The sequence below is a fragment of the Tetrao urogallus genome, assembly GCF_951394365.1.
Source record: "Tetrao urogallus genome assembly, chromosome: 7".
In the NCBI taxonomy this organism is placed as follows: Eukaryota; Metazoa; Chordata; class Aves; order Galliformes; family Phasianidae; genus Tetrao; species Tetrao urogallus.
This window is the reverse complement of record NC_136820.1, coordinates 11,220,156-11,231,635: the sequence shown is the minus strand read 5'-3', so window position 1 is coordinate 11,231,635 and position 11,480 is coordinate 11,220,156. Positions and strand designations below refer to the sequence as shown.

General features: G+C 44.5%; 1 protein-coding gene across 1 annotated transcript; it reads right to left on the bottom strand.

Moving 5' to 3' along the window:
• Positions 1–4,356: 4,356 nt before the first annotated feature.
• Positions 4,357–7,459, bottom strand: RPL14 (ribosomal protein L14; the record flags this gene model as incomplete). Its single annotated transcript, XM_079538482.1, has 6 exons — positions 4,357–4,500; positions 5,051–5,104; positions 5,477–5,576; positions 6,227–6,321; positions 6,889–6,990; positions 7,052–7,459. 6 exons carry the CDS (start codon positions 7,457–7,459, stop codon positions 4,414–4,416), a joined length of 846 nt encoding a protein of 281 aa, XP_079394608.1. The 3' UTR covers positions 4,357–4,413.
• Between the last annotated feature and the right edge of the window lie 4,021 nt (positions 7,460–11,480).

Sequence of the window (11,480 nt, the reverse complement as noted above, 5' to 3'; positions counted from 1 at the left end):
ACACCATTACCTTAGAAACACCCAAAGTGCTTTGCTGGCATGAGCACCAAGATCCGACCATGAAGGTAACAAAGCTTTTCCTTAAAGGAAGTTACTTGAATTGAACTCCCAAAGATGCTTACATTGACTACAAATGTACCTCTGTTACTAAGGCAGGAAAAAAAGTATCCCAAAAGGCTAAGCCCAGGGGACTGTGTCTTACTGGCTCCCTGTGGAAGAAGATAAGAGCAAATCCAAAGTACCACCTCGGCACTTCCTGCATTATGATTCTGTCAGGTTTGTTCTGTGCTCCACGAGGAAATTTGCACTCTGAATAGGGACGCATCATTTCAACTTCACAGCAACTCACTTCTTTTTCAGCTAATCGACCTGAGCTTCCATGGACTCCTCTGTGAAAAGGCATTTTCTCCTTTCCACCATCTCCAGCCTCACAGCTGTCTCACACACAGGCTGATCCTCAATAGACTGGTTTACAGCACTGAATAGGACAGATTCCTCCACAACCAGTAGCAATTCCTGGGACACCTTATCACAAGGCTGTGGACAGGGGCAGTGTGAACAGGCTTCAGAAATTCGACACATTCACAGGCAGGTCTATAAGAGATTCTGAAGAAACTGGGCAAGGGAGAGCCCTATAGCAGTGCTGGTCCTGCCGCTGTACACGTTGGAGAAGGGCCACACTCTTGTCTGTGCCCACCCAGCACCTCCCAAGAACAGTTTCTCCTAGATCACGTTCAGATGGCTGGGAGCTGAGGCAGCCTGCTCACGTATGGGGTGAGGACCTGCACAGAGCAGCAGCTTGCCAGACTCCCCCTGGACTCTGAAAAATGCTTTGAGCATCCAGAGCAAAAATGATGCCACTTTTAGCCAGTCAGAATTAATTTGCTTCATTATGCCATAAACCCTCTGATTTTTTCCATTATCCACAGAGGCTTCCAGGATGAGCTAAGGCTCACATATGCAATGTGAATGACACGAGCAGCAGAAATAAAAGACAAACAAGCCTCCCCCAAAAATCCATTTAAAGCTATTCTGAAGCTCCAGGGGGAAGAGAAAGGGGAAGAAAAGGAAAAAGCCCACGAGTCTGTTTCCCATTCTTTCTTTATATCACCTTTAAACAGCATCAATCAGCAACTCAGCTAGGAGCAGCTTTTCTTTTATTTGATGGCTTGGGTAAACATGAGGTTCAAACAGCGGCTCTAAGACTTGACTGCTGAGTTATTGTGAAAAGTATTCAGATGTTGTGCCCTCCTACTGGGTGTCTTCAGGTAAAGCTCCAGCTGATCTCAAAGATAGTATTTCTCCCTTCTATTTAAATATCAACACTATTCCTTTTCTAAGGCACATACCAAAGCAGAGCATCCAGGTGAGATCCTGCCACACAAACCTGCACCAAGGGCACTGTGCCCCAACAGAGCACACAAAGCAGGCATGAAAAGGGCTCCCCTGTCCATCACGGGACCACAAAACAAAATATCCTGAGACACACCTAAGTGCCATGAGGCCAATGGAGAAATGCTGAGAAGCACCTGTGACAGATGCTCCATCCTTGAAGGTGTTCAAGGCCAGGTTGGATGGGGCCCTGGGCGGCCTGATTCATTGGGTGGCAGCCCTGCCCACAGCAAGAGGCTGGCATTGGGTGGAATTTGAGGTCCCTTCCAACACAAGTGATCCTATGATACTATGATTCAAGCTCAAAACATCAGAAACTATCCTGAACGTGAAAAAATGACAGGAATTATAAAAGGAAAGAACCAAAACACAAAGACCTGAAACAGGAAAAGCAAAGATCACACAGCCAGTCCCTTGATTTACTCCATATATTTGTAAGCCTTAAAATACTTATCATTATGCAATCAATAATGTCCTGAATAAAAAGTAATGGCTTAACAAAAGGCAGCATGTGGAATTTTCAGGTATCTTATCAACATGGACTGGGGGGAGGAGAGGGACACACAAGGCTAGAAATGTTTGAGGGACACTGCAAGCAGAGGAAGACAAAAAGCAGAGGGAATCCAGATGAGAACCACACAAGTTCATGATCAGCACTGATGGCACAGGAGTTCAGCCAGTGCCAGTGTGAATTGCTTTTGGGTTGAGGTGCCACTGTTGCATCAAATGCCTAAAACAGCCATGTTCCACCTGAGGAATGGCCCAGCCCGCCCTGCAGCCAGCCCCTGCCCCACACCATCATGGTACCAGCTCTGCCACACAGAGCAGCCCAGCCCAGTGGTGGGCATGCACCCATTGCCCAAGGGAGCCATGGCAATTCTTCTTCATGAAGCGTGGCCCAGACAAGCCCAAAAGTGACACACACACACCAAGACATGTCTCTCAGCACACTGACATCTATTTAATCCCTCTACAGAGCAGCAGCTGTGGTTTGGGTAAGAATTTGCCTGTGGAAGAGTCATTTTTTAACTTTCATTTTGCCAAAAAGGAGCACAAGCAATGCTAGAGGCTCTGGGAAGGTGCCTCTTGTGGAGTTGGGGAGCCCACGGGGCATGACAGTGTTCAAAATGAAACTTCAATTATGGCCAGCACAAGGCATGGCAAGTTGATGTGTTGGCCCAGCACTGCAGCCTTGCACAACACTGCAGCTGCACCAGATTGTTGTAAATTACACAAAGGGACTCCAATCCTGCTCCCCTAGTTGCTCATATCTCCAAGACTTGGCAGCACCTGCCTCTAACCGCAGTTTAGGAAGTACTTATCTGCTAATCCCAGGGGTAAAATCATCCTCTCTACTCCCAACAAGCCTCCTACATGTTCTGTGTGAAACCAGCTAAGAACATCCATGCCAGCACTTCACCTTAAGCTGTTTCTGAACAGCAGATCCAATTTCTTAACACTCCACAAAATAAAGAGGTACATGCTGACCGGGTCCAGCAAGTTCCATCTTAGTCAACTGTAAATGTAAAATAAAGATATGGATAAGCACATTCATCACTGTCAAATATCCACACCAGCACCTTTGTTTGGCACCGTTCCCTCATATGCAAGGGCAGCAGTTACCTTGAGGTGCTGTGAAAAGCAAATATTGCCATCGTGTGGTAAGCACTAGGAACAAACCCATCCTTCTGCCTTGTTATGTGTGGCCTTCAATCCGACCATCCAGCACCGAAGGCACAGCACCCATTGCTTGAGGAGGTGCACCCCTGACACCATGCAAAGCCACAGCACCCATTGCTCGAGGAGGTGCACCCCTGACACCATGCAAAGCCACTGGCAGTTTGAGAGCTTTCATCACTTCTAAGGAGCAGCACAAGAGGCTCACACACAACACGCTGTCAGAAGGTGAAGTTACCCCAAAACCTGGTACATTCTACTGTTTCTCTTTCCTCCAGACTGTAATCCAACATAACTTAACATCTCCAGATACTTGAGTGCAAATTCTGATCTCAATTCGCATTGTTTCAGAGGTTTTTAGTTACACCATTCACACCAATCATACGTTTGAACTCAATTTCCGGAGGCATAAAACTGTTGTCTCAAACTACTTGTAAGTGCCCGAGGAAACGTGCCCAGTATTAGTTAAAAGAACAGCCAGGCACATAACTATTGATAAGCATTCATTTTCAAAAGCACACATCATCAGCCTACTTGACAATATACGAATGTATATTTGACAGTGTCCTTGAACTTCTTACAACCTTCATTTTTCAATATTCTCCTGCCTCCATTTTATATTTGACTTTAAAAATAACTTCCCTTTATACAAGAGATCTCAGATCTACAATTTCTCCATTCAACATGAAGAAAATACATTCCCTGCCAACAGACCACACCTGAGAAAGCATGGAAGATGCTGACACTTAGAGATGCAGACATTAAAGTGCAAAGACTAAATCAATTTGAAATACTGAATTAAATAACTATTTTTTTAGGTCACGTCCCTTTTTACTTAATGGTTTTGACTGAAAAGTGGCAATTGTGTGCTGTATAGTTTAAGGAACTCAGGTGTGTAAGGTACTGATACCAACTATCAACTACAAACATACTGAAGAGCTGGCATGCTAAACAAAACCATCCATTTCCATCTTGTTAATAAACCACTCAGCACAACTGCGTGTTTTTAGACATTTGTGGTGCAGAAGTATCCCAGGTCACTGCTCACAGATCACTACATGATGTCTGAGGATATGAACTATCTTGAGTTAGGAAAAACATCAACATTTCTAACTGTCTTGGGAGCAAAGTACTGAGCATGTCTGTATGGTCAACAGAATGTGACAAAAACATTTCTGTGTGTTCCAGAGAAACCCTTGAGCCCAACGCTTGTAATATTAATAAATGAGACAGACAACAGAAGCAAAGTGAACTTGATTACAATTTAGATCAGCTATTTTACCACTTGTCACTTCTGAAGAATCAGAACATGGACACAAAGTGAAACACAGCTAGATGCTCATTTTATTTCTGTTTCTTCTCTGTCTTCTTGACTTTCTTAGTTGTCTTCTTCTGGAGCTTCTTAATTTCATGCTTAATGATCCTGTTTCTCTGTAAAAACAGCAAAAAATTACTATTAATCAGATGGAAACTACAACAGTTCAAAACCATTATTCCTCAAATTCAGTTCTAAGCTTTCAGATTCTGTCCTTTCCAGTAATAAAGCCTTTGCTAATCTGACTGTATTTTAGTAAGTCCGAAGATTTACCATGTATTACATTTAAAACGTGAAACTCCACCTAAAACCGATCTACCAAGCAGCAAACATCACTCTGGCTGATGTGGGGATTCCAATATTCCATGAGTAAGGAGTTTATTACAGAACAAAATGCTAACTGTATTCAACAGAGAACATCTCATTTCAGCAGCAGGTAACTCCTCAGCTATGACTCACAAGACTGACACACGGGCCATGTGAATTCAAGCCTGATCAATGACCGACCAAAGAAATGTAAAAAAAAGTTCAAGGCATCCCAGTATTTTCTGTCACTCTATAAGCCAAGCCAACTATAAAGGCAAGACTACCAAGGATCTCCACGTAACTCTAAAAGTAAAGTTTAAAAGCATTAACCCTGTAAAGAAACTACACTCAAACACTTACCATCTTCTTTGCCTTCATAACCTTGTAACGATCGAAGTCAGTCATTTTGGCTTTCTGTTTGAAAAGAATCAATCATGAGGCTGTGCTACATATCCATGCAAGTTATAGAACTCAGCACTTCAAAACGTTCCACAGTTAACTCTGATCCCCTTCAAATTGGGTCTAGCCACTCAACTGGAAATAGTTCAGTACGGGAGGCCTTCACTGGGATGCAGTGATTCAAGAAAAAAAAAAAGATTATAGAAACGACCAAATAAAACCAACCCTTACAGTACAAAGACAAGTAAAAGCTGATAGCAATTTTTCATCTGCACTATGACCACATTTAATCCTAGCAAGAGTAAATACACAGTTTATTCTACTAAAACTAATTTTCATGAGCAGAAGCAGTAAGAAGTGCATTACAGATCCAGTTAAAACACATACCTTTTCTCTGGCTTCAATCTTCTTTGCCCATCGTGTTGCTGCCCACTTCTCATTTATATTCTCCTTCTCCCAGGCACGACGCACACACTTCTGACGAGCGCTGTATGAAAAGAGCCAGGTAGTTATATTGATTATCTGTACAAACCATTCCCTCTGATGCCATCTCAACCAATTTCACAGAAGGGAAGATCCTCCTTCTGCATTCCTTCAAATGCAGAAACCAACCCTTCAGTTTAAGCCAATTATACCACAGGGATGCATGTGGCATTCAAATTTTGTTACGTATCCTTTGCTCAACCTATGGATTTCCAGCCACACACCCACACTCCCAGCAATGGTTCTCAATCAGAAAAGCAGCTCAGATAGCAACTAAATTGGAGTTCAGTCTCCTAAAACTCCATGCAGCTCTGCAAAGAGTGAATGTTTTTAATGTCTGAAAGTGACAGGAGCGACAGCAAACACACAGCAGCACAGTACTCCTGCAACTGCTTCCACTTACTCCTCACATCCCACTCTTAACTGCAAGCTGCCCAGGTCAGGTTGTATCCCATATACTCCTGGGCAGCAGTTATCCACCAGTGGTGATAATGGAAACCTACCCACAATCAACTGTTATAACACGGTCTGCACAATTTTAGCTGCATACACATCACTGCATTGTAAGTTGTATGACCATCTTTCATCAGATCAGGCAGCGACAACATGTTTTATACAGGCGGAAAAAACAACAAAAAAAAGCAAACAACTCACCTATGTGGGAACTTGAGAACAAAGTCAGTCAGCTGCATGCATTTGAAGGGCATGGCTTGTCTCCTGACCCCACTGCAGGGGCCATCCACTAGCGCCTGAAAAAATGAGTTACTTTTTAAAGGGTTTTTTTTTTTCCATCATACTCCACTTAGTTTTTTAATAATTCAATTCAGGAACTTCACCTTGATACCAGTACCTCAAATCAAGACACACGTTATTCAGACAAAACCAGAAATGACATCTCGTGCACATAATCTAAGCCTTACAAGCTCATTTGCATCTCCAGAAAAAAAAAAAAAAAAAACAAAACTTAAAAAACACACCCAATAAGATCTTTTTTCAGCTCCTCAGGATAGAGGGATCTTTTCATATAGTGAAAAGAACCTGTCTGTCAGGCATCACTGCCATTCCATTCAAAGGTTTCAGCCTCCAAGTGGCATTTACTCAGCCACTTATTTTTCTCAGGGAGATGGGAGAGGGCAATGTACAGCTTGCTACCAGAATTTTAAAATACAGTAACAGCTGTTTAATCCCATTTGTATCAAACGCTTACTCCCTTGAATAATCACCGACAGAAACTCCCTTTAAGCTCTATACACAAGGCCTGAGTGCTCAAGCTGTTTCAGAGAACGAATGACAAAGGCACGGTGCTCTGGGCTGACCCTATTCTGGTCGATAACATCCACGATGGCCACCAGCTTGCCAGCATGCCGCCCGAAGGAGACGAAGGCGATTCTGCCGATCTCGACGAAGCGTTTGAACACCTACGGGCAGAAGGATCGGCACGAGTCAGCACTCTGCGCCTCCGCCAGCAGCTCCCCGTACCCTCCCTTGCCCACAGGCTCCGGCCCCATCAGGAGAAGTGCTCGAGGAGAACCGCTTGGCGAGGCCTCGGCACCCCCGAACACCCCTCAGAAACCTCCCCTCGCCAATCGCAACCCAACGGCCACGCGCGCCCCGCTCCGATTCGTGTCGGGCGGCCTGCTCCGCGCCCTGCTTCCCGCCCGACCCAATCCCCGGCCCCCGCCAGGCCCCGCCGCGGGGCCAGGAGCAGGGAGGCCTCCACCGATCTCCGCAAGCGAGCGGGAAAGGCGCGGAGAGGCCCCACCGGCACCAGGCCCCGCCATCGATCCCGCGGCCACACGCCCGCACCATGATGGCCGCCCGCGAGCAGAAAAGGAAGGGGGGGCACTCGCGCAGGCCGGAAGCCGCCCTCGAGCCGCTACTGCGCATGCGCGGAGGCCACGTTTTGCTCTCCCGACGCAGAGCGCCTGCGCAGAACGCCTTCCCCGGCTCGAGGCCGGTCGGGAATGGCGGCGCGCCAATACGCGTGCGCGGCGCTGTGCCGGACGGAGGTGGCTCGGGGTCCTGCGCGCCATCAGGGCGTGGCAGAACGGCTCCGTCAGCTCAGCGCGCTCGCTGTGGTGGACGCAGATGATGATGGAGACGGACACGTAGTTTACATTCTGCAGGATTTTATTCTGTAGGCATTAGCCAAAAACGTGCTTCGGGGAAGAAGAGTGTAAGCAAAATGCAGAGCACTGATGGAAAATAGGTGTGACCTTTATTTGTCAGCAGTGAGAGTAAAGATCCCAGTTTAGCTGTCTAAAGTGGGGTCTTTATTGTTCTTGTTTCTAGAAGAAATCAGAGCAAATAAATAATGTCGTAGAATCCTCAGAGTTGGAAGGGACCTTTAAAGCCTGTCTAAGTCCAACTGCCCTGCAATGAGCAGGGACACCTGAGCAACACCTGCTGCTCAGAACCACATCCAGCCTGACCTTGAATGTCTCCAGGGATGGGGCATCCACCACCTCTCTGGGCAACCCGTGCCAGTGCCTCACCTGCCTCACCATCCTCACTGTAAGAGACTTTGACCTCATATCTAACCTAAATCTCCCCTCTTCAAGCTTGAAACCACTTCCCCTCATTCTGTCGCACAGACCCTGCTAAAGAGTCTGTCCCCATCTTTCTGGTAGCCCCCCTTTAGATGCTGAAAGCCTGCTATTAGGTCACCTCAGTGCCTTCCCCTCCAAGTTCTCTTAATTGATCTATTTATTATGCAAATGGCTGGGGAACTGATCATAAAAACCTTTATGAGCACTTAACACCATCAGGTATTTTTGAGAAGTCCTATCCAGAATACCACTATAACATATATATATCTCATATGTTTTACAGTAGCAATATATTAATGCGTGTATTAATGTTTTTAACCAACATGCTTGAGGTCAAGTCAGTCAAAGATGCTGTCTTTTGGATTCTTCCATTCTGCAGTGATCTGGAAAAATATTTCTCCTGTTATAGCAGGAATCATTGCTGAAGCTTTCACAAATTTAGATGCATCCTGGCTTGAACATCTAGAACAAAACTTCCAATGCATGTTTGAAAATCTGTTAATAGGCTTTCTGGGTCTAATAGACTAAATAGGCCTACAGAAATGTTGCCAAGCAAGCAATTCTAGATACAGCCCATGCACTAAACAGCACTGTGTATTGTAGATAGCACACAGAAGGAAACACTGGTAACTGAAGGTGAGCGCTGTTTGTGAGACATTGGCTTCACTGCCATCCAAGTGAATACAGATTGGTACGAAAATAACAGAATTTTAAAAATGAATAAAAGCTCCCCGGCTTGGGGCATGATTATCACCCTGTGCTTTTATTTACTTCTTTTTCTGTCCTCCGAACTTATCAGTGTTCAATTATGCCACGCAGTAAAAGTTACTGCTTTCTTTTGCATGCTGCTTTATGAGAAGTTTGTCACTTCTGCCCACCCTTCAGTGATGCCTGCAGGCACATCACCTCTTGTTTGTTTCTTCTGCTTCTCCATAGCTGAGATTTTGCTCTATATTACACGCTCCTGCTCCTGATGCCTGACAGATCTCTTTCTAAACAATCTGTATCATGACCTACCTCAATATCTGGGAAGTTCCTCTCTTTGCCACACAGCCTTTCAGATCTGTATTACAGCAGTGAACCTGAAGCAAACCCTAAAAGTGTCAGTGTCCCTAAAAGAAATATCAAATGTTCAAAAGTAGAAGTTCATATGTATTGTATATATATGCAGATTACATGCATGTGTATTAAAAAATAATAATAATTGGGAGTGGCTTGGTTTAAGCCACGGTTGTTTCCTCATTGAGAATATAGATTCTGGAGACAGTGAGCAATGTCCACTACAGAAACTCACAGATGAGTTCTACAACTTGCAAATTTATATCACGCAGAAAAGCATTTCAGTATTCCTCTGCTTCTAATAGGAATAACCTGTCTGCCAAGGTGAAAATACTGATATTTGCAAAAGATGGAAAATAAAGTACAGTTGGCTTAGCTTTTCACAATTTATTTGTATTAATCTTTGTAAGCAAGCAGTAAAGAGTACAAAAAGATAAATAAGCTGTAGTTTGTACATGTTCCCAAATCCCGTTCACCTCATTGGCTCCCCACCAGATCTGTTCAGTGGTAGATGTGGGGAAGTTACACCTGCTGAACAGGTTCTGACTCATACCTGGGGGAGGATTTAGTCAGAGTTACATCTCCATCGCTCCACCTCTCCCCCAGAAGTAATGACAGCCAGGGACAGCCAAGCTGCCTGTGTCCAAGCAGTACTTTTTACCTCTAACACTGCATGGGGATGATGCTGCTGACTGGAAGGAAGCTGTAAGCTGCAGTGGTGCTGACTGAAGTTCAGTAGTTTCAGCTTTCCCAGCGGACAGGAGACATAAGACTGAGTTCTTAATCGACTGGCTGTCATACTGATTCAGTAAAGACATCGTATACATAGGGAGAAGAGGGCATGGATTGTGATTCATGGAGAGATTCTTTGAATAGATACTGGCTCTATCCAAGTATATCTGCAAGTCCAAGTGAATTTTTAATAATTTCACTTCTTTGTTAGCTGCTCATGGGCTTTAGCCAGTGAGCAGAAGATACTGAATATGGCAGTCTCACTTTTGGTTTACAGTTTCTCATACAGAAAACTTCAGTGCAAGAACTGAATAACCATCCCTTCAGAGAAGCTATGATGCAAGCAAGGGAAACTTCCTGCAGAAGGAAGCAATCCTGAGAGGCTGAAAAGGGAGGAATATATTAGTATGTTGGCAGCAGCTATTTGTACGACATCTGGGGGAATATGGTGGGTGAACAGAGTTCCATGCAGGTAGTGAATCTGGGCAAAAAGAGATGGCAGAAGGTTGGAAGAGAAACAGAGATGCTTTTTCTCTTCCTGCAGGTCCTGAACAGCACAGCAATTCCCTCCTCCTGCCAACTCCAAAGCCCTAAGGATATGTCCCCCTCATACATTCACAGATCATGTTAAGGCAATACAAACAGGAATAGTGACACTGTACAAAGGCAGGAGTAGGCAGATGACTTGGCAGAAGTCTTTTCCAAGGGCTAGTTCAAAAGCCAGCTAAGGAAGGACAAAGCCGTACAAAAGACAGACAGGGAAAGGAGGAATTTCCATGAAGGACACCTTGAGCATCAGGTAAAGTTGTACTCCAAGATTTAAGTAGGTAAGAATTAGAGGTTTGGTGCAGAATGCCTGAGCTTTAAAGGAAGGCAACTCTTAAGAGCATGAAGGTAGTTGTGTTCCCAGTAAAGGTTTGGAGTTAATGTCACTGACAAAAGCATCTGCTACATATATCCTAGTGCTGCTGAAAGAATGCTGAGGCCAGGACAGTAGAAAGGCTGATAAAGGCAGCTGAAGGCAGCAGTTGTGACTGCAGCTATTTGGTCTCAAACCCACTACATAAAGGCGGTTCTTCTGACCTGCAGCTTGCCTCCTAATCACCTTAGCCTTGAAGGCAGGGCTGAAGTTTTTGCCTACTCACATTAATTCTTCAGAAGATCCAAGACAGTTGAAATAATATGTACCTGACAAACTGGCACTTACTGTATCTGAGATTAGGAATACGGGTCAGAAGTAGAAAATACCAAAAATGTTTGCCATAGTTATTACAGAAAAAAAAAAAAGGACCCTGAAAACTCTATAGGCTTCTGGAGGTAATTATGATACACTGAAAATTAGGTTCCCTTACTGAAAAGATTTTACTTTTGCCTTCAAAGCAAATCTAAATGTGCCATAACAGGCTTTCTGAGATCTTTGTAGTGCTAAAAGTATAGCTCAGCTTTAAGATGGGCTTCACAGTCCTGAAAGATGTTGGCAACGTGTTACACCCTAACATGATGGGGATCAATTGTTTGGAATAGCAATAAAAACAATTCGCTCCCAGCTGTGCTGTTCCTGTCAGCTC